Below are 23,322 nucleotides of genomic sequence, written 5' to 3' on the forward strand. Positions count from 1 at the left end.
GGTGTGGTGCACCTGGCTAAGTGCACATACCACAGTGCACGAGGACCCAGGTTCAAGTCCCCGGTCCCCATCTGAAGGGGTAAAGCTTCACAAGTGGTGAAGTAGGGCTACAGGTGTCTCTCTGTCTCTCTCCCTATCTCCCCCTTCCCTCTCAATTTCTCTGTCTCTATCCAATAAATAAATATATTAAAAGAGAGACAGAAAATTGGGATGGGGAGTCGGGCGGTAGTGCTACAGGTTCAGCGCAGGTGGCGCAAAGCGCAGGGACCGGCATAAGGATCCCGGTTCGAGCCCCCAGCTCCCCACCTGCAGGGGAGTCACTTTACAGTTGGTGAAGCAGGTCTGCAGGTGTCTTTCTCTCCCCTCTGTCTTCCCCATCTCTCTCCATTTCTCTCTGTCCTATCCTACAACAATAAAAATTAAAAAATAAGGGAATAAATAAATAAATAAATAGAAAATTGGGATGGGCAGTGGAGCACCTTGTTAAACACATACCTTACAGTGCCAAGGACATGGGTTCAAGTCCCCAGAACCCACCTGTAGGGGAAGAGCTTCATGAGTAGTGAAGCAGTGCTCTGGGTCTCTTTCACTTTCTCTTCCCTTTAATTTCTCTGTCTTTATTTAATATGCAGAAAGAAAGAAAGAAAGAAAGAGAAAGAAACGGAAGAAAAAGGAAGGGAAAGGAACGGAGGGAGGTAGCATAATGGTTATGCAAAATGACTTTCATGCCCGAGGCACCAAAGGTCCCAGGTTCAATCTTGGAGGCAGGAACACACAACACACACTTCAACACAGGTGTCTTCCCAAGGGGCTGGAAAGGGTGGTCTACAGGGAGGGTGAGCTGGGCCTGCTCCGAGACACACCCAGTACTGACCCCCAGCAGAGGCTCAACTCAAGAGGGCGGGTCTGGACCTCCTCTTCAGACAGACACCCAGACACCTGCCCCTGGGAAGGCGGTCCAGCAGGTTCACGCCCTGACCCACGGGTGCCTGCTCAGGCCTCTGACACTCCTGAAATAAATCCGATCAATCAAAAGTACAACTGGGCAAGTCAGACTTCCCTGGGGTGCGACTGGACTCCAGCATTTTGCTGTGTTTGCCTTTTTGTTGCTTTAGGAAAGGAGGTTACAGACTAACAGGCTCTGGGCTCCAGCCCTGCCAGAGGTCAAAGGTGTTCTGCTTCCCCCAATCACAGAAGTAACAGTTAAATGTTTCCAAGTAACCCAGAGACACAAACACTGATACTAACTTTCCCTGTGAGAACATAAGGTTTCCCTGGGACTCTACTGAGTTAAGGACCCAGAATGTAACTGTTTTATTCTGCAATTAAAAATAAGACTCAAAACAACAAGGGCAACAAAAGGAAAAATAAAGACATTTAAAAAAAATAGTAAGACTCAAAGAAAGCCCTCCTCCACACAACTCCCCCCCCCAAAGATTTTATTAATGAGAAAGACTGGAGAGAGAGAGAGAGAGAGAGAGAACACCAGACATCACTCTGGTACATGTGCTGCCAGGGACTGAACTCAGGACCTCATGCTTGAGAGTCTAGTGCCTTAGCCACTGCGCCACCTCCTGGACCACCACACAACCCCCACTGAGGTGGCTGCTGGGTCAGCTTGGTGGCAGCCCTGCCCTGGGCCACAGCAGGAGAAGAGCCTCCAGCCTGGCCCTATCCCCAGGAGGGAAGCTCTCCCCACCCACAGCCAGGTACTCACCGTTGAAAACGAGCCTTCCCCCAGAATCTTCCCAAACTTGAAGTCCTCAGGCCGTTTCTTCCGAGGCTGCGGCGGGGGCTGTGCCGCCGTGTGCTGCAGGGAGCTGGAGCCCCGGGCCTCGGCTGCTGTGCCGTCCATGGCGGGGCCCTGCCTGCCTCCGCCGCCGGGAACACCAGGGGCCGCGCCGGGCTCAGTCTGGGTCCTCACCATTGATGGGGACGGGCAGGAGCATAACACCACGCTGGACTGAATGGGGACTGCGTCATACTGCAGGAGGGAAAGGAAGTTAGGTTCAGTGTGTCGGAAGCGAGGCCAAAGCATGAAGGCACCAGGCCCAGGCCCAAGGTGGAGATGTGGCCGCCCATCACTGCCCCACAACAGCGCCTGCTCCTAGAACCCACCCAACACCGGCAGCCCCTAAGGGCACCCAATGAGGGTGTGAGGGGCGCCTCAGGCTGTGTCCTGCACCTGAGAGCTGTCAACAGAGCACCCAGTGCTATCTGAGGAGAGCTTCTCCCGACAGACCAAGGTGGAGAGCAGTTAACAGTCTGGAAGGGCATTCACACACCAGTGGGCACATGTGTTTTAAAGCATTAGACAAATCTGAGAACTATATTCAATGCAACCCCAAAATAAATCCCAATGGCTTCTTTGCAGAAATCAACTGATCCTAAAGTGTATGTGGAAATTCAGGACAGAGGTGTGAGGGAGGTGGCACAGTGGATAAAACACTGGACTCTCAAGCATGAAGTCTTAAGTTCAAACCCCAGCAGCACATGTACCAGAGTGGTGTCTGGTTCTTTGTCCTATTTTTCTCATTAATAAACAAAATCTAAAATAACTAAGGGGGCGGGGAAGACAGCATAATGGTTATGCAAACAGACTCTCATGCCTGAGGCTCCTAAGTCCCAGATTCAATCCCCTGCACCACCATAAGCCAGAGCTGAGCAGTGCTCTGGTGTTTCTCTGTGTGTGCATGCCTCTCTCTCTCTCAAAAATAAAATTAATAAAAACATTTTTTAAAAGAATAAGATTTAAAAATAATAATAATAATAAGTAAGGGAGTCGGGCTGTAGCGCAGTGGGTTAAGTGCACGTGGCGCAAAGAACAAGGACCGGCGTAAGGATCCCGGTTCAAGCCCCTGGCTCCCCACCTGCAGGGGGGGATCGTTCACAAGTGGTGAGGCAGGTCTGCAGGTGTCTTGTCTTTCTCTCCCCCTGTCTTCCCCTCCTCTCTCCACTTCTCTCTGTCCTATCCAACAACAATGACATCAATAACAGTAACAATAATAACTACAACAATAAAACAAAAAGGGAATAAATAAATTAAATAACTAAATAATTCAGGGAGCACTGAATAACCAAGCAATGAAAAGAAAAAGAGAAAGTTGGGCCCCCTCATACTCTTCCTTCAAATCTTTACTACAGAGCTACATCAAGACAGCTTCCCTGTGGCCTGGGAGGTAGAGCAAAGGGTAAAGTGCTGAACCCTCAAGCATGAGGTCTCCAGTCAAGCCCTGGCATCACACGTGCCAGACTGACGCTCTGGTTCTCCTTGGCTTCCCCTCTCGTTAGGACACACAAACACAGGTGGACTGTTTTCATGAGAGATGCGGAAAGACCACAGCCCTGCTCAGTGCTGGCTTATGGTGGTGTGGGGGACTGAACCTGGGACTTCAGAGCCTCAGGAGTGAGTCTTTTTTTTTTTTTTTTTGCCTCCAGGGGCTCAGAATCCATGTTCCTGGAGGCCATTTTTTCCCCTTTTGTTGCCCTTGTTGTTTATCATTGTTGTGGTTATTATTATTATTGTTACTGATGTCACTGTTGTTAGGACAGAGAGAAATGTAGAGAGGAGGAGAAGACAGACACCTGCAGACCTGCTTCACCACCTGTGAAGCGACTCCCCTGCAGATGGGGAGCCAGGGGCTCAAACCAGGATCCTTACACCGGTCCTTGTGCTTTGCACCATATGCGCTTAATCCGCTGCGCTACTGCCGGACTGGACTCCCTAGGCGTGAGCCTTTGTGCGTAAGGACTACACTGCCTCCCACTGTCACAGGGAAGACCACAGGCCAGCAGACTAGACAGCCACAGTGCAGATGTCTGTGATCTCAGCAATAGCCAGTTACACATGAAACCAAACGTGGACGTGTGTACATACACACACAACACCCAGAGAAGAGACAGTTTGCCAAAACCAAGATGCTGAGGAGCCTTAGCTGCCGAGCACCCAAACGCAGGGCCGGAGCAGACGGGTGGCCGTGCTGGCGGAGGAGGCTCCCCGGGAGACAGGAGCACAGCATGCTGTGGTCCCACTGCTCCACGGTGCCCGTAGGGTGACCACACCCAAGAGGCTGGGCAGAGGGCTGCTATGCTTCCTCCAGTCCCAGAGCTCTGCCCCATTTCCATGGGCCCAGACCCAGCACAGGAGTGCTGCCCCTGTGGTGGTGAGGACCGTCTGGGGTCAGGAGTTGGGGTGGGGGTCTGCACTGGCCCCGAAAGAACAGGCCTGGCGGGGTGGCTTGTGCAATGCCTGCTCTGCTGGCTGAGGCCTACACACGTTACCCCTCTACTTCAAGGCTGAGTCTTGCAGTCTCTCTAATGGGGGGGGGGGGTGAGAGGAGAGGATTCACATACCAGGGGCTCCCAGGTGGTGCTGAAACTTGGACTCAGGGTCTCTTGCTCATTAAGGTGTGCGCTCTACCCGCTGAGCTATCTCCTGGTAAGTGAATCCTATCTCAAAATGCTTTGACTCAACAGTATCATGGGGTCCAGGAGGTGGTACGGAGGAGAAGGCACTGGACTCTCAAGCACCAGGTTCTGAGTTCAGTCCCAGGAATGTGCACACCAGAGCAATGTCTGGGGCTCCCTCTCTCTCCTCCAATCTCTCATTAATAAATAAAATAAAATCTTTAAAACATAAGTAAACAGGGGCCAGGCGGTGGTGCACCTGGTTAAGCACACACATTACAGTGTGCAAGGACCTGGGTTCCAGCCCCTGGTGCCCACCTACGGGGGAGAGGCTTTGTGAGCGGTGAAGCAGGGCTGCAGGAGTCTCTCTCCCTGTCTATCTCCTTCTCTCAAGTTCTGGCTGTCCGTATCCAATAATAAATCAATAAAATATTTTTTAAAACATAAGGAAACAAACACAGTATCAGGCCAGCAGGTTGGCCCCGCTGGACGGGGTGCCTACTAGCCCCCCAGGTCTCAGCTCGCCCACCGCTCTAGGGAAGCTTCAGTGAGAGGCTGTCTCTTGCCAGCTGACAGAGTTGGCGGGGCGTGGAGCTCTGGCAATGACCACGCTCTACAAAGACCAAGGTGTCTGCATGTATCCATCAACACTCATTCGGATCCACAACTCCCAGGAGGTCCAGTGCTGGACGAGGACAGGCACTAAGGAGGCAGTGGGGCAGCAAGCAGAGCCGACGCGGCGCAGGCCAGGAAGCCGGCAAGAACGGCCAGAAGGTGGTGAGAACTGTTTACGGCCCAGAACGCTGCTCTCAGTCAAGAAAGCCAACCCCGTGGGCAGCGGCTGGCACCAGGAAGGAAGGCTGTTGTCTGCCGATGGCGAGACGGGAGCTGTCACCAAGACACAGATGCTGCAGAGACGCAGCTAAAAGAGCAAAGGAGATGGGGGGGAGGGGTCTGGAGAGAGTTCCTGAGACTGAAGTGCCAGAGCATGCCCAGCACCTTCCCCTGGCACAGAGGCCCAGGCCTCCCCCAAGCTCACCAGGGAGCTGCTCCTGTGTCTCTGAGGCCAGGCCACCCACAGGGCCTCCCACGGCAAGAAAACAGGGGCCAGGCAGCGGCAGAGCATGAGGGCCGCTGTGAGCCTGACGGCCGAGACAGGCGATCACACAGACTGCTCCCCGCGCTGACATGGGCCCTTCCTCGAAGGAGTAAAGACCCAGACTGAGAGGAGGTGGGCTCACAGCTGCATGTGGGGGAGAGACGACAGAGAGACTCCGGGACAGAGTGGGCTCAGGGCGCCTGGCGTGCGAGGAGAAGGTCCCGCCAGTCACTGCCACGCAGCGCAGGCCTGAAACGGCGACAGCAGGACTCAGCCAAGCCGCCTCCCCACCACAGGCCTTGCTCTGTCCACATTCAGGCCTCAGCCCCAGGCTGTCACCAGCACGCCGCCAGCGGAAGAGCTCTTGGGTTCACCGCCCCTCGCTCCCGCCTGAAGCCACCTCCAAGAAAGCAGAACACACACCTTGCACACCCAAAGCCCACCCTCCAGTGGTGTGCCCCCACAAACCCAAGCCAAGCCAGAGCACTGTGCAGGTGGTCTCAGTGAGGAACTGGCAGTGAGGGGACAGCAGGGGGACAGAGGAGGGAGAGGGAGGGAGGGACACCAGAGGGGACAGAGGAAGAAGAGGGAGTGAGGGGGGACAGCAGGGGGACAGAGGAAAGCAGGGGGGACAGAGGAGGAACAGAGGGAGGGGCAGAAGGGGACAGCTGAGAGTCACTGTGTGGGGGGAGCTGTAGTGGCGAGCCGTCCAGGAGGGCCCACAAGGTCTGGTCATCTCCGCACAGAAACTGAGTGCTGGGGGGCGGGGGAACCTCAACATGCAACAGACACCCCCTGGGAACCTTGAGCCGACAGGGCGAAGCTGGGGAGCCGGGCTGCCCTCAGAGCCCAGGCACCTGCCGGCCTCCCAGCGCCCGCCCGCCCGCCTTCCTCTCTGGCCTTTGGGTACATCCCTGCGTGTGGGGGGGGGGGAGTTGTCTGGGCCTCTTGCCCACCTAGTCCAGGCCCAGCCAAGCCCTGAGGCAAAGTCCACTGTGGAGCTTGCCCCCCACACTTCCCTGCAGCCAGAGGGTGTTTGCAGGGCTGTTAGCTGCTACCCAGGGCCTCACACACCAACTGCTCCCACACCACTGCCAGAGGCCCTGTGGGGGGCAGGGGGGTCCTGGGGCACCCAGCAGCCCCGCCCCACTCGCTCTCAGCCAGGAGCCCAGGAGCCAGTGAGTCAGAGCCTGCCTCGCCCTGGCCAAGCCAACACCGCCCACCTGCTGACACAGAAGGACAGAAGGACAAGATGGGTCGGCAAGTGAAGTGAGGACTCAGTTCTTCAGGAACTGCGAGAGCTTAACTCTGGGGAAGCCAACAGGAGCCTAGGTGGGCAGCAGCCACCGGCCTTCCCAGGGACAAGGAAGAGGGCCATCATGGTGGCCTGGGCCCACATGCACGCACTGTGGAGCCTCCCAGCAGGCATGCCCCCCCCCCGTACCTGCACCTCCCCCATCAGCCCCTCCCTCACTGAGAAGGGAGACTAAGGCTTGCGCTCTGCTGAACTTGGTAAGTGGGGGCACGGTCAACACAAGTGGGTCTCCCTGTGGAGTGAGGGGAGCCCGGATCTCCCCCATGCTCAGAGGGCAGACCAGGTCTCCAGGAGCACGACCCCCCTTCTCCAGAGGGTCTCTCAAAGGAAAACAAGCTGTAAGTGTCTGACTTCCACGCACACACTGCTGCCAGTGTGGCCCTGAACCCGTGGGGACTCCTGACTCCCTGCTCCCACACTCCCGCCTAACTGGCCCCGAGGCCTTGCCCACTGCAGAAGGAAGGCAGGTGCCCCCAGCAAGGCCCCAGTCAGAACCCCCCTTGTGAGCATGCCCACAGCGGAGCTGACTGCCAGCTAGGTAGAAGCCTGTGTCCAAAAGGCAGAGCCCAGGAGGCTGGCAAATCCCACCTGTCTCTGCCTTTATCACTCGGCCAGGCGGGCACGCAGATGAGCAGAGCAGACCCCACACCTCCAGCCTGGTTCCCAGCCTGGGGGCCAGTGATGTCCTCCCTCACCTTTAGCAAGCCCACCTTTCAAATGCTAATCCATCGCGGGCTGCACAGCAAGTGTGAGCCTGAGGGTGTGGAGGAGAGGAGGTGCTGCAAACTGGCCCCCACAGACCCTGGGTGACAAAGCGCCGAGGCCGGGATGGCTGACTCGGCCAGTGTGCCCAGTGTGCTCTGCCCAGTGCGCCAGGGCCCAAGCACAGCCCCACGGCACTGAAGGGAGCTCCGGAGCCAGGGCTTCTCCCTCTATCTGCTGGTTTATCTGTCTCTCTGCCTCTCTCTCCCTAAAAACAAAAAACCCAAAAACAAAACAAGCAAACAATCCCCCCCCCCCAAAAAAAAAAGTTCTGAATTTCTACAAAGCTGCAGGGGACAATAACCCAGGACAGGCAGCTGCTCACAGGCAGGAGAGAGGTCGCACCCCTGGCCCTGGCCTCCCCCTGACCCAGAGTGGCTGAGGAGGGCCCACAGCTTCCTTGAGCCCGAGTCCCCGTCCAAAGGGTTGAAGGATCCAGTGCCTGGAGGTGCAGGACCCGGGGTGGCAACAAGGGTGCCCACACACCTTTTCTACAGCAGGACACAGAACCTCCCACAGCTCGGCACAGGGGTGGCTGCCGCCGAGTGCCACCTGCTGCTTCTGAAGGCCACTGCTCAGGCCAGCTGTGCCTGAGGACCAGGGTCACCCCCAGCAACTCCACCAGGCAAGGCCCAGCACGGAAACTCAGGCAGGGAGGATCAAGCCATCGCCAGCCTCCCCCAGCCCAGAGTCCCCATGGAGAGCCAAGGCAGAGTGGACCCAGGGCTGGGGCCAAGGACAAAAGCAGAGGGGCACAGCCAGACCCTGGGGGAGGCAGAGCGGAAGAGGAGGCAGCAAGACCCCCAGCACAAGGGGACATTCACAACTTCACAAGCAAACATGCCTTGTAGGGACAGGGGTCCAGTCTGGTGAAAGAGGCAGCGGAGAGGAACCACACTGACCTGGCTGGCACCCCGAAACTACCAGCCTGGACACCACCGAGGGTGGGGCAGCCAGAGCCACAGAGGCACCCCGAGCATGACCGGCCTGGCTGTCCACAACCTGTGGCGTGTTGGACTTAAGGGTCTCAGGAGGTGTGAGGGAGGCAGCTGAGGCGTGAGGGTAAGCCCCCCAGGCACCACCCACTTCTGCCTCAAGCTCACGCCCCGAGCACCATCTTATAAACAGCAGCCTCTCCCGGGTCCTAACGCGGCCCTCAGCTGGGACAGCCACATGGGCAGGCTTTTCTGCTTTGCAGAAAGTGACCTGACATCTTAAGCTTCTAAAGTCACAGCGATCGTACACCACTTAAACATAAGCCTGGAGCCTGCACTGGGAATTCAATCCATCCCTCCGCACAGAAGCTCAAGGGGGATCTGAGTGAAGTTCAGGCAAAGCCCCTCCGAGATTAGAAGGTCAAAGGTTCACATACAACCCAGCGTGCAGGAGCACGATCTCCCTCTGGGTTAGGTCTGCCCTGACCACAGCTCCCCAGCAGTGCCCCCTGGCCTGCTAGCCCTTCTGCTGGGCGGAGGCCCCTAGCGCTCCAAGCTACCTTCTGGCTGCAGACACCGCGGAAGCGCCGTTCCCTGAGGACGAGGCCCCAGAAGAGCCTGGCCCACACGACAAATAGGCTCCCAGCGCCCTCCCTGCCTTGTGGAATAGAACCCCTCACTGGGGGCAAGGGGGACACTGTCCCCATGGGTGGGGGACTTCCCGCAGCACCCAGGAAGACACCCCCAGCCTCAGCAACCTGAGGCAGAGAGCAGACACTGGCAAAGCCAGAGACCCAAGCACCTCTGTGGAATGGGGGGACTCACCCCCAAGAGCTGCCGGCACCCCAGGACCCCACCCCACACACTCTGGCTGGGCCATCGCCCAGCATTTTCTCCACAGCACTATCCGCCTCTGCTGTGGCCGCAGGGTCCTGGGTACTAGACACTCGCTCGGTCTGAAAGTCTGGGCAGCTTGGGCTTCGCTGGAGAGAGGGGCGTCTCAGCTGAGTGGCACAACCCGGCTCCCCTGGTCCCTGCACAGGGGACCTGAGCAGAGGGTGGCAAAAGCCAACTAACTGCTTAAGTCACCCACCCCCTGCAGTGAGGGGTCCTGGGACATCTGACCACACACCCCCAGGAGGACACTGGGGATGTTCAGGGGGCATTGGACCCCCATGCCCAGGGGGTAAGACTCCAGGTCCCTCTGGGGACTCAGCAGGTGGCACTCCTAGAGGAAAAAAAGCAAACGCCTTGGCCTGGTGAGCGCACACACCGGCACACAGGACTCCAGGTTCAAGCCGGCACCACCCGTAGCCAGAACCCAACCAAATCAAGGCAGCAGGGCCACAGCACCAGTGACAGCAGACTGGCCTCCTCCAGCTCTCCAGACATGGTCCTGCGGCGCCAAGCCAAGCCGAAAAATGGGCCCCATGGGGAGTGGCATCTGGGGACTCACGGGAGGCTGTTGGGGTCCAAGCACACGGCTCACGTGGGGGCAGCCTGTGGTGACAGACAGTCTCGGGGGAGAGTGAGTCCCTTCTGGATGTCCAGCCAGTCAGACCAGGACATGGACGCTGAGTTGGCCTCAAGCAAACTCAACAGACCCAAAGACAATGGAGGTGGAGCGGGAGACAGTGTCGGAATCGAGCAGGAGGTCCCGAGTCAAGCCAGCTCCCAACCCACCCCGTCTCTCCTCTGCCCAACAAAGCCCCTCAGCGCACCAGACTGGTGCTTCCTGGGTATATGTGGAATGGCCCCCTGGGCTCTGCCACCTCCAGCCATGCCCCCACACTGAGCAGGAGTACCACACAGGGCAAGGCTGCACCTTCTCCAGCCCGCAGGTCCTGGGCAGGAGAGTTTTCCAAGCTTGAAATCATTTTGATTTTGAAAGGTATTTCCAGAAATGAGAAGAAAACGCATTCACAAATAATCTCTATGTTTAGGCGCACATCTTAAAAGCCGTGTATCTGATAACAATGAGCTCTGTCACACAGTCAGTCCAGGCTGTAATTTTGAGCAGTGAAAAACAGGCCCATGGAAGAAGAATGCCAGAGTGCAGGGAGAAGCGAGCTGGCAGCAGAGAGGGCAGGGTGGCCAAGCCTGAGCCTGGGCCGAGCCTGCCAGTGAGCCCCCTGCCCTGCCAGAGTGCTTGGCTCCCCCAGGACCACCCCTGAAGGGCCCCAACTTCAGGCTGCCCACAAGACACCAACCCTCTCAGAAAAACCAGCTCCCTCAGGTCTGATCCAGGTGGCAAAGGCAGGGCTGCCTGAGGCAGAGACAAGCAGAGCCCAGCAAGGGCTCCAGCAACTGGGCAGGGGGCAGGCTGGGACACGGGTGAGGCCGCATGAGGGCAGAGGTGCCCACCACACTGCAGTGCCCACACAAGAGCCAGCTCAGACTGTGGGCTGGGCGCTACCATTGCTTCCTGAAACATTCCAGTCAGGACTGCAGCATGAAAGAGCCAGTGGCTGAACATCACCGCACAGAGACAGAGGCTACGACCCTCGGGGCAGAGAGCAGCCGGGAGAGGGCTCAGCGGCACAGCGCCGCCCTACTCTGTGCAAGACCCTGGCACTACCTGGGAGCCCTGGGGATGCAGAGCAGTGCTGAGTCCGTCTCCCTCTCTAGACCCTCTTGGCTCTCTAAAGAGAAAGAATAAAAAATTGGGACTGACAAGGCGGGCACGTGGTGCAAAGTACAAGGACCAGCGTAAAGATCCTGGTTCGAGCCCCTGGCTCCCCACCTGCAGGGGAGTCGCTTCACAGGCGTGAAGCAGGTCAGCAGGTATCTGTCTTTCTCTCCCCGTCTTTCCCTCCTCTCTCCATTCCTCTGTTCTATCCAACGACAATGACATCAACAACAACAACAATAATAATAACAACAATAAAACAAGGGCAATAAAAGGGAAAATAAACATTTACTTTAAAAACTGGGACTGGAAGAATAGCTCACAGGACAGTGCACAGCCCACATTGGAGCCTGGCCCCAAGTGAAGGAAGCTTTGATGTCTTTCACTCTCTTTGCCACTGTCTACATATTTTTAAAAAGCACAATAAAAATAAAGAAGAAAAGTGAATGGCTAGAGAAACAACACAACCGTGTGTTTACACAACTTTTTTTTTTTTTTAACCAGAGGCCTGCTCAGCTCTGGCTTATGGTGGTGCAGGGAATTGAACCTGGGACTTTGGAGTCTCAGACATGAGAGTCTCTTTGCATAACCATTATGCCATCGACCCCTGGCCCTTTGTTATTTACTTACCTATTTATTTATTTACTTATCTTGCCACCAGGTTGGAGTTCAGTGCCAACACTACAAATCCACTATTCCTATTGGATTTTTCTTTTCTTATTTTATTGGATAGGACAGAGAGAAACTGAGAGAGGAGTGGGAGACAGAGAGGAAGAAAGACACCTGCAGACCTGCTTCAGTGCTCCCTGAAGCATCCCCCACCCCAGCTCAAACCCGGGTCCTAGCGCATGGTAGTATGTGCATGTAACTGGGTACAGCACTGCCCAGCCCCCTCAACAGATGCTTTTTGAGGTCCCCCGTGTCACCATAAGCCAGAGCTGAGCAGTCTTCTGGTGGAAAGAAAGAGAGCAGCCTGGGGGGTGGCACGGCAGATAAAGGGTTGGACCCTCAGGCTTGAGGCCCCAAATTCAGTCCTAGGCAGCGTTAAGCTTAAATAAGTAAAGATTTTAAAAAGAAAAAACAGCAGTGCAGTTTCCGACTTGCCTCCCTGAGGTAGGGATGATGGACGGTAACCTGCTTCAGCCTCTGCCTCCTTCCTGGGGAGAAAGGCTCTGGTGTGAGGGATGAGGGCGCAGCAAATGCTGACAAGACACCCCCTTCTCCCAATAATGGCCCTCAGCGTGGGGGGGTCAGAACACCCAGAACCGCTCTTGTTACTAAAAAGCAAAAGCAGCTTGTTAAAAGGCAAGAGAAACAGGACTTTGATAAGCACACCACTGGAAACGGCCTGAGGACCAGGGGACGTGGGAAATGGAAGAAGAGAAGCCACCGGACTCCAGAGGGAGGGGCAGCCCCATGCGGGAAGCCGCAGCCTGGAGCTCCACACCCTTCCCACCCCCCCACCCCCCGCCGGCAATACCCTGGCTTCTCTCAGGAATGAAATTCTCCCTCCTGTGACTCTAATAAACACATCTCTAAAAACAAGCAAAAAAAGGGGCTGGAGAGGGGCACACCTGGATGAGTGCAAGTTAGGGACCCAAGTTCAAGCCCCAGGTCCGCACCAGTGGGGGTGAGGGGAACTTCACAGGCAGTGGAAGACGCTGCAGGTGTCTCCACTACTCCCCCCCCCCCCGTTTCTGTCTCTACCAAAAAATTATAGAGATGCTCTGGTGGGGTGTGTTTGTGTCTGTTAATAGACACATTTTAGGGAGTCGGGCGGTAGCTCAGCAGGTTAAGCGCAGGTGGTATGAAGCGTAAGGACTGGCGTAAGGGTCCTGGTTCGAGCCCCCAGCTCCCCACCTGTAGGAGAGTCGCTTCACAGGCGGTGAGGCAGGTCTGCAGGTGTCTCATTCTCCCCTCTCTGTCTTCCCCTCCTCTCTCCATTTCTCTCTGTCCTATCCAACAATGATGACACCAACAAAAGTACGAAGCACAAAAACCCATGCAAGAATCCCGGTTCGAGCCCCCGGCTCCCCACCTGCAGGAGTGTCACTTTATCCAGAGCCAGAACTGAGTATGTAAGAGCATGCATTCTAGGGGAGAAGGAGCATACTACCCCAACTGAGGTTACAGTGCCCCTCACCTCTCTCAATAACACAAGAAACTGTGGTGAGATAAAAATAGAAAAGGGGGGCTGGGGAGATAGCATAATGGTTATGCAAATGCCTTAAAAGTCTAAGGCTCTGAGATCTCAGGTTCAATCCCCAGCATCACCATAAGCCAGAACTGAGCAGTGTTCTGGTCTCTCTCTCAGTATCTTTCCCTCTGTATCTACTCTCTCTCATTAAAATAAAATAAATGAAAATAGTTTATTTAAAAAAAATAGAAGGGGGTCAGGCAGTGGCGCAGCGGGTTAAGTGCATGTGGCACAAAGCGCAAGGACCGGTTTAAGGATCTCAGTTCGAGCCCCCGGCTCCCCTACCTGCAGCAGAGTCCCTTCACAGGCAGTGAAGCAGGTCTGCAGGTGTCTGTCTTTCTTTTGTTTTGCTTTTTTTTTTTGCCTCCAGAGTTATTGCTGGAGCTCGGTGCCTGCACCATGAGTCCACCGCTCCTGGAGGCCATTTTTCCCTTTTGTTGTCCTTGTTGTTGTAGCCTGGTTGTGGTTATTATTGTTGTTGTTGAATGTCGTTTGTTGTTGGATAGGACAGAGAGAAGTGGAGAGAGGAGGGGAAGACAGAGAGGGGGAGAGAGAGAGAGACACCTGCAGACCTGCTTCACCGCCTGTGAAGTGACTCCCTGCAGGTGGGGAGCCGGGGGCTGGAGCTGGGATCCTTACGCCGGTCCTTGCGCTTTGTGCCATATGCGCTTAACCCGCTGCGCTACCGCCTGACCCCCAAGTGTCTATCTTTCTCTCCCCCTCTCTGTCTTCCCCTCCTCTCTCCATTTCTCTCCGTCCTATCCAATGACGACATCAATAACAATAACTACAACAGTAAAAAATAAGAGCAACAAAAAGAGAAAATAAATAAATAAATAATGTTTAAAAAAACAGAAAAGGGAGGAAAGGAGGAGGACTTGGGTGGCCTAGGAGGTGGCAGCGCAGTGAATGAAGTTTCTGGCTATCAAGCATGAGGTCTTGAGTTCAATCCCTAGCAGAGCAAATGCCAGAGTGATGGTCTGGTCCCCTCCTCCTCACTCATAAATAAATATTAGGTTGTCGGAAAGGTCATGCTGTCTTTTCCTAGTCAAAAATGCACCATGACTTTTGTGACAGCCCAATTAAATCTTAAAGAGAAAAGGAGGCCAAATGGGTCAGGCCTCGGGGGAGGGGGGCCTGAGGAGCAGAGGTAGGGAAGCTACAGGAGCACTGGAACCTGGGGCCCCACCAGAAGCCACTTCCGCCCCACAGGAAAGGGGGAACTAGGAATCCAGTCGGGGCAGAGGGGAGTGAGCACACAGGGGCTCCCCCACCAGATGTGCCACTTCCTCCGCTGCAGAAGCGCTTCCGCCCGCTGGCCTGCACCTGAGACTCGCTCCTGCCACAGCCCGTCCCCCCAGCTGCCCAGAGGCCTGCTCCGGGTCACCCCCAAGTGTCACTGCAGGTGAACGCCCGGGTGTCTTGCTGAGCAGCTACTGCTCCGGTGCCAGTGAAACCAATCCCCAGAGGAGAGCAGGTTGCTGAGGGAGGCCTGAACAATGAACTCACTGTGACAGCTAAGCTGCAGAGGAGCTCGGGCTGCAACCTCGGAGGCCTCGGTGCAGGCAGCTGAACTGGAGGCACAGAACGGGACCAGCCTCCCGCCACCCTCTCCTGACAAGACAGGCACAGAGGCAGCTGGAGGCCGGTGGAGGGCACCCACCACCGCCCAGGGATGGAGGAGACCCCTGGGAACCCGGCAGGGAGACGGCACACACTGGGTCTTGTGAGGGCTGCTTCTAGCTTCTAGCCTCTGCGAGTCTGGAAACAACTCAGCTACTGAAGCAGAACCCTGGGCCAGCCCGGATAACGGACTAGGGCCGCAAGCATCCAAGAGAGAAATGAGTCCCCTTAACCACTCGGAACACCCAGGAATTTCCTGGAGTAAAAATCAAGAAAGTCTTCTAGATTCAGAAGATGGAGACAGACTCTGAGCCACCCCATAAGCACAGCCAGCACCCAGCCTGACAGCAGACCCCAGGGTCAGCAGCACCCAAGGGGCAGAACACCTTCCTCACCTCCCTGCCCGGTGACCCGCAAGTCTGAGGAAGTCTGAGCCCAGGGAATGCGGCTGGGGGAGAAAGCACAGCTCCCAGGCACACAGCCCGCTGCCCTTTGAACCTGCCATCAAAACAGCTGCTCGGCAGCTGTCAGCGCACGGTCCTGGGCCACCGGCACCTGCCTGGCCCAGCTCTGCACCTCGAGCCCCTCACCCGCTCTCCCTGCTCAAGTCACAGAGCCTCGGTCCCCTGCACAGAAGCCTCTCTTCAGGACGGGGAACGGAGAGGGGACCTGGGAACAGAGAGGGGACTTGCAGGACCGGCCTCCCCCCACCAAGCGGCTGGAGGCCCGGGGGGCACCAGCGAGGCCTGTGCTCTCAGGGCTGCCACCTGACGTTGGCACAGAACAGGCCTGCCCCCCTGCCGCCGGGCACAGAAACCCCAGAGGCCCGAGGCCGCAGCTCTCTGCTCCCTGCCAGCCCAGCCCCGCAGGTGTCTCCTTCCAAGAGGAGGCCGAGCCTCACCTGCTGGGAACGGCAGACCTCCCGAGCAGGAATCTGCGCCTCTCCCCATGGCGGCCCCGACAGCTCTGGGGTCCCGGAGCCAGCAGCCCACGGCGCCTCCTGCCCAGGACACATGGGCGGCCGCTCCACGGCTCGGGCTCGGGTTTTGCCGGCTGGGTGCTGTGCAACGGGCTGAGCCCCCCGGCCCCGGGGACAGGAGTGCGGGGCTGCGGACGCTGCGCACACTCGGTGCCCCCCCAGGCCGGGCCTGGCCACGCCGCCGCAGCTGCCAGTCTGTCCGTGCGGGGAGGCGCCCGGGGAGACTCAGCAGGACGCGGGAGGGGAGCTCCAGCCGCAGTTTTCCTCCTCACGGCTCCGAGGACGCGGTGCCCGCCCTGCCCGCCGCACACCTGGCACTGCCAGGGCGCTGCGTGAAAGTTCAGCCGGGCCCGCACCCCGCGCCCCCGCGCCGTCCGCCCGCACAGAACAGGCGGGAGACTCGGGGTCAATCACCGCCCCCCCCCCCGGACTCCCCGGACAGAACGAGCTGCGGGGGGGGGGGGAGGGTGTCGGTCACAAACTCAGACAAGTTGCGTCTCCGCCGCCTTCGCCCCAACCCGCCGCAGGGCCCCGCGCCCGACACGCAGGGCTGGAGCGCGGGCGAGGGGGGCGGCCCGGCTGCGGGGGGCGGCGTGCGGCGCCTCCCGGCCCGGACCCCGCCTCGCCGGCACCACCTCCCCCGACGGGCGGCCAGCAGCCACGAGCGAGACTTCGGGCGAAACACCGGGCCAACAGGTGGGCTCCCTCCCGCCGCCCCGGGCCCGCCCGCAGCCCGGACCCCGCGCCATCGGCCCCCGCCCGGCCGGCCGGAGCATCAGGTGCGCCAGCGGGTCCCGCACTGGGGAGGCCGAGCGGCTGCCCTCGTCCCCCGAGCCCGCGCCCCCGGGGCAAACTTTGCCGCCGCCCCCGCCCGGCCCGCCGCCCCCGGCCCGGCCCGGCTCGGCTGCCCCGGAGACGCCGCCCGGCGCCGGAGACCCGGCCGCCCCGCGTCGCCGGGCCGGGCCGGGCCGGGGGCGGCGGAAGGCGGAAGACGGCCGGCGCGCACTCACCAGCTGGCTGGTGGTCCTAGCCATGGACCCGCGTCGCCCGCGCTCCCGGCTGCGCGGCCCGGCGCCTCTCAGCGTCCTCCTCCCCGCGGCGGAGCCCCAGCAATGGCCGCCCGCATCCTGCGCCCGCCGCCCCCGGCGCGCCCCGCCTCCGCGCCACGCAGGGCGGGACTTCCGCCGCGGCACCGCCCAGCCGGACGCCCATTGGTCGAGCGCGCCGTCGCTCCGCCGGCGCCCGGCCCCGCCCCGCCGGCGCCCCCGAGCCTCATTTCCGGGTGGGGGCTCGCCGCGGCCCCGCCTCGGGAGGGGGCACCCCGCGCCAGCCAATCCCGGGGCGCGCGGGGCGGGGCCGGCCAGGGGGAGGGGGGAGCTGTCAACCCCGGCGACCGCGGGGAAAGTAGCCCGGGGGGTTCGCCAAGGTCACGGCCGAGGCAGGGGCGGGCGGGCGACCCCGCGGCTGGGGCCGGGCGCTGCGCTCAGCGGAAACCGGGACGCAGCCCCACTCGGGGGTCCGAGCGATCTCCGGAGCGCAAGCCCAGGTCCCCCCCAGCCTAGTTCCGGGGACACCGCCAGAACTTTTCCCGGCTTGCGAATTAGTCTGTGCGTGTTATCGACCGTGTAAAACGCATTTCCACCACCGTAGCCGCCCACCTGGGCACAGTGCGGAGGCATCAGGCACGCTCCCACCGTGGCCAAATGTTGTCTCGAACCAAACTAGAATCATCCTTCCAGAAAAGCTTTAGTTTGTACTGAAGCACAATTCGCTTGGCCGTTCACCTGTGACGGGACGATATCCAACTGGTTTTAAAGCACATACAGCACTGAACTGGATTTAGGCATGCAGCTTTCTGATTCGATGCTTGTTTACGTTGAGGGATTGTGCAAATGACCTAGCTAGTATCCATCACTCCAGCTACATTTTTTCTTGTGATAAGGTCTTTTTTTTTTTTCTTTTGGCTACCAGGGTTATCACTGGAGCTCAGTGCCTCAATGAGGAATCCACCGGTCCCATAGCTTTTTTTTTTTTTTTTTAACAGGACAGAGAGAAATTGATAGGGAGATAGGAAGAGAGAAAAGGAGACACCTGCAGCACTGCTTTTGAACTTGTGAAGCTTCCTTCCTGCAGGTGGGGGAGCAAGGGCTTGAACCCAGGTCCTTGTGCATGGTAACCAATGCATACAAGTGGGTGTAGTAGAGACTGGCCCCTTTCTCTTCTCTCTCTATATGTATTATGTATATATAGTATTATACATAATTAAATATATATTTAAATATATAACTAAATATATAATGATATATAATATGTATGTTATATATGTATATATATTTATGACGGAGTAGGAGGAGGCAAGAGTCAGAGCTCCACTCTGGCACATTCAATGCCAGGGATCAAACTTGGAAACTCATGCTTGAGAGATCAACACGTTATCCACTGCCCAGGCCACATAATAAGAATTTTTTTTAAAGAATTGATTTATTTATAAGGAAGATAGGAGGAGAGAGAAAGAACCAGACATCACTCGGGCACATGTGCTGCCAGGAATCAAACTCATGACCTCATGCTTGAGAGTCCAAAGCTTTACCACTGCGCCACTTCCTGGACCACATAATAAGACGTTTTAAAGATTTATTTATAACTATTTATAACGAGAGAGAGAGGCTAAGAGGGAAAGAGAGAGAGAGAAGGAGGGAGGGAGAGGGAAAGGGAGAAGGGAGGAGGGAGAGAAAGAGAGAAACACAAATCCGAGAATCAGAGCATCACTCCTATTACATAGGATGTTAGGGATCAAACTCTTGCTTGAGCAACCAGAACTCTAGCTACTGTGCAGCCTCCCAGATGGCTTGAGATGAGAGTTCTTAAGATTACTCCCTGGGAGAAGGGCGGCAGGGCGGTAGCACAGCAGGTTAAGCACACGTGGTGAGAAGCACAAGTAAGGATCCCGGTTCCAGCCCCCGGCTCCCCACCTGCGGGGGAGTCGCTTCACAAGCAGTGAAGCAGATCTGCAGGTGTCTGTCTTTCTCTCCCCCTCTCTGCCTCTCCCTCCTCTCTCCATTACTCTGTCCTATCCAACAACAACGACAAGAATAACTAGAACAATAAAACAACAAGGGTAACAAAAGGGAATAAATATTTTTTTAAAAATTTTCTTTAAAAAAAATAATAAAGATGGGGCCGGGTGGTGGCACACCTGGTTGAGCACAAATATTACAATGTTCAAGGACCTGGGTTCAAGCCCCCAGTCCCCACCTGCAGGGGAAAGCTTTGTGAGTGGTGAAGCAGGGCTGCAGGTGTCTCTCTGTCTCTCCCTCTCTATTACCTCTTTCCCTCTTGATTTCTGGCTGTCTCTATCCAATAAATAAAATAAAGATGTTAAAAAAAAAAAAAGATTACTCCCTTGGAAGGGGGCCAGGTGGTGGCGCACCTGGTTGAGTGCATGTGTTACAATGCACAAGGACCCAGGTTCAAGCCCCTGGTCCCACCTGTAGGGGGAAAGCTTCATGAGTGGTGCTGCAGGTGTCTCTCTGTCTTTCTCCCTCTCTATCTTCCCCCCTTCCTTCTCAATTTCTGGCTGTCTCTATCCAATAAATAGAACGATTAAAGAAAATTTTTAAAAAATTACTCCCTTAACAACTTTCACACACACAATGGGGTGTTGTTCACTACAGTCGAAGATGTTGGAGACAGCAATGATAACTTTTTTCTTTTTAAAAAATATTTTTAAGTCTATTTATTTTCCTTTTTTGTTGCCCTTGTTTTTTTATTGTTGTTATTGATGTCGTTGTTGTTAGATAGGACAGAGAGAAATGGAGAGAGGAGGGGAAGACAGAGAGGGGGAGAGAAAGATAGACACCTGTTGACCTGCTTCACCACCTGTGAAGCGACTCCCCTGCAGATGGGGAGCCGGAGGCTCGAACCGGGATCCTTATGCCGGTCCTTGCGCTTTGCAGCACGTGCACTTAACCCACTGCGCTACCACCCGACTCCAATATTTATTTATTTATTCCCTTTTTGTTGCCCTTGTTTTATTGTTGTAGTTATTAATGTCATTGTTGTTGGATAGGACAGAGAGAAGTGGAGAGAGTAGGGGAAGACAGAGAGGGGGAGAGAAAGATAGACACCTGCAGACCTGCTTCACCGCTTGTAAAGCGACTCCCCTGCAGTTGGGGAGCCGGGGCTCAAACTGAGATCCTTAGGCAAGTTCTTGAGCTTCATGCCACGTGCACTGAACCCACTGCGCTGCCACCTGACTCCCAGCTTTTTTTTTTCTTCTAATTCCAAAAGGTTAAGCTAGCCAAAGTGCGGGAAGTAACAGATTGGGTATACAAAATGACTTTCATGCTTGAGGCTCTGAGGTCACAGATTCAAACCCCAGCACCATTATATAAGCCAGAGATGAACAGTGCTCTAGTGTCTGTTTTTCATTAAAATAAAACAGCAACAGCACATATATATGCTAGATGATACAGACAATTATACGTATTTTTACTTTTTTAAATATTTATTTATTCCCTTTTGTTGACCCTTGTTTTAGTGTTGTAAATATTATTGTTGTTATTGATGTTGTCATGTTGGATAGGACAGAGAGAAATGGAGAGAGGAGGGGAAGATAGAAAGAGGGAGAGAAAGACAGACACCTGCAGACCTGCCTCATCGCCTGTGAAGCGACTCCCCTGCAGGTGGGGAGCCAGGGTTCTAACCGGGATCCTTCTGTCAGTCCTTGTGCTTTGTGCCACCTGCACTTAACCTGCTGCGCTACCACTGGCTAACTCCCTATTTTTTATTTTAACCAAAGCACTGCTCATCTCTCACTTATGTGGGGGATTGAACCTGGAACTTTGGAGCCTTAGGCATGAGTTTCTTTCCATAACCATTATGCTATCTACCCCTGCCCAATAAGAAATTGTATGTGGGGAAGCCCATACTTCCAACTGGCAGAGCAAGCTACTGAAGTGTAGTGACAGTTACATTTAATCAGCACTCCGTCTTCTCTACTGAGGGGCTTTAAGTTTGCTCTATTTTTCTTTCTTTTTTTTTTTTTGCCTTCAGGGTTATTGCTAGGACTCAGTGCCACTTGGCGATACGAGAATCCGGCATGAAGCCCAGCCAGTCTATCTTGGCGTTACTCTCGATCGCACTCTGTCATTTCACGAACATCTCATAAAAACTGCAGCAAAGGTGGGCGCGAGGAATAACATCATCGCAAGACTGGCCAGCTCCTCATGGGGCGCGAGCGCTTCCACACTACGATCATCCTCTCTGGCATTATGCTATTCCACTGCAGAATACTGTGCCCCAGTATGGTTCCGTAGCCCCCATGTCCACTTGGTCGATTCCAAATTATATTCCTCCATGAGGATAATTTCTGGAACCATCCGTTCCACCCCGGTTCCATGGCTGCCAGTTCTTAGCAACATCGCCCCGCCAGATATTCGTCGGGATGCGGCATCTTCTAAGTTCATTTCCCACGTCTATGCTCGACCAGACCTGCCAATATACGCGGATATCTTCGCCCACCCTGTCCAACGCTTGACGTCTCGTCACCCAATCTGGTCCCCTATGCCTACACTGAACTTCTCTGTTCCAGACTCTTGGAAACAGAGTTGGCAGTCAGCTGAGGTAAAGAACAAACACCTCATCACAGACCCCTGCAAGCGTCAACCTGGCTTTGACCTAGCACGTTATGATTGGGCCCTCCTCAATCGCTATCGAACAGGCCATGGCCGTTGCACCGCTATGTTCCATCGCTGGGGAGCCAGAGACGACCCGAACTGCCCCTGCGGCTCCAGACAGACTATGACCCACAGTCAACGACTGCCACCTCTCCAGATTCAAAGGAGGTCTCGAAACTTTACATCAGGCGCAACCTGACACTGTTGACTGGCTATGGAAGAAGGGCAAACGCTAGAAGAAGAAGAAGAAGAAGAAGACCTGCTTCAACTACAGACCAGACTCCCCTGCAGGTGGGGAGCCGGGGGCTCGAACTGGGATCCTCATGCCGGTCCTTGCACCTAACCCACTGCGCTACCTCCTGACCCCCACACCCCAGGTTTCACAGGTTGTGGAAGACCTCCACCAGCTGATAGTCCAGGGTGCCCCCAGTGAGGATGAAACGTGGGCGAAGGGTGTGGGGCTGCTCTCAAGAGCTAATGGCTGACTGTGGTCCAGGAGGTGGTGCAGTAGAGAAAGCATTGGTTTCTTTCTTTTATAAAGATTTTATTTATGTATTCATGAGAAATGATAGGAGGGAGAGAAAGAACCATACATCACTCTGGTACATGTGCTGCTGGGGACTGAACTTGGGACCTCATGCTTGAGAGGCCAATGCCTTATCCACTGTGGCACCGCCTGGCCCACAAGCATTGGTTTCTTAACCATGAGGTTTCAGATTCAATCCCCGACAGCACATGTACCAGAGTAATGTCTGGTTCTCGTTTTATCTTTTTCATGAATGAATAGGTTCTTAAAAAAACATTTTTTAAAAAAGAACTAATAAGGGCCGGGCGGTAGCGCAGTGGGTTAAGCACACATGGCGCAAAGAGCAAGGACTGGAGTAAGGATCCTGGTTCAAGCCCCCGCCTCCCCACCTGCAAGGGGGTCGCTTCACAGGCGGTGAAGCAGGTCTGCAGGTGTCTGTCTTTCTCTCCCCCTCTGTCTTCCCCTCCTCTCTCCATTTCTCTCTGTCCTATCCAATAACAACATCGATGGCAACAATAATAATGGCAACAAAAAGGGCAACAAAATGGGAAAAAATGGCCTCCAGGAGCAGTGGATTTGTAGTGCACTAAATCCCAGCAATAACCCTGGAGGCAAAGAAAAAACAAAAAGAGCTAATGGCTGCTCTCCTGCCCCCCCTCCCCGACTTCTTGCCCTAGGCCTAGACTCTCAGCTGCATCTGCCGGTGGCCAGGGTGGGTGAGGCACAGTGGAGCTGGTGGTTCTGAGGTACCGGGGACCCCTTTACACTGAACCTTACTTCTGAGACCAAAACAACACTGGAGGCCAAAGACACAGAGCACTGTGTGCACCTTGCTTTCCCAGCAGCTCCAGTGCAGTGGTGGTGAGCATGATAGGCAGCAGCCTCCCCCTCCCCCAACAAAGCCCAGCCTGGGCAGTCCCTGGCAGTGGCTCCGCCAGAGGTGTCCTATTCTGATCCCAGTCTGTGAGTGTCACCCTCACCCACACAGGCCCTTAGGATATGAGACTGACAGGCCCCAGGAGGAAGGGCACAGTGAGCAAGGTACTGGACTAAGACAATGAGGGCTTGAGCTCCACACACGCCCCCCCTCCCCCCACCGTGGTAGAGTGATGCTCTGGTGGCATCACTGCTCCTTATCTTTTTTTTTTTTAATATTTATTCCCCTTTGTTGT

General features: G+C 55.8%; 1 protein-coding gene and 1 long non-coding RNA gene across 2 annotated transcripts in view; one reads left to right on the forward strand and one right to left on the reverse strand.

Annotated features, from left to right (window-relative positions):
- Positions 1-17,089, reverse strand: part of PDPK1 (3-phosphoinositide dependent protein kinase 1) — a 43,555-nt gene extending 26,466 nt beyond the window's left edge. Inside the window, exons 1-2 of the mRNA XM_060172578.1 lie at positions 16,957-17,089; positions 1,718-1,984 (exon numbers count right to left, since the gene is read on the reverse strand). Of these exons, the coding sequence (XP_060028561.1) occupies positions 1,718-1,984; positions 16,957-16,980 (291 nt within the window). The 5' untranslated portion in view covers positions 16,981-17,089. The remainder of the gene's footprint in view (positions 1-1,717; positions 1,985-16,956) is intronic.
- The window catches only part of LOC132533064 (uncharacterized), a 147,762-nt gene that overhangs the window by 12,084 nt on the left and 112,356 nt on the right, over positions 1-23,322 (forward strand). The window lies entirely within an intron of this gene.

The sequence above is a fragment of the Erinaceus europaeus genome, chromosome 15, assembly GCF_950295315.1.
Source record: "Erinaceus europaeus chromosome 15, mEriEur2.1, whole genome shotgun sequence".
NCBI classification, from domain to species: domain Eukaryota; kingdom Metazoa; phylum Chordata; class Mammalia; order Eulipotyphla; family Erinaceidae; genus Erinaceus; species Erinaceus europaeus.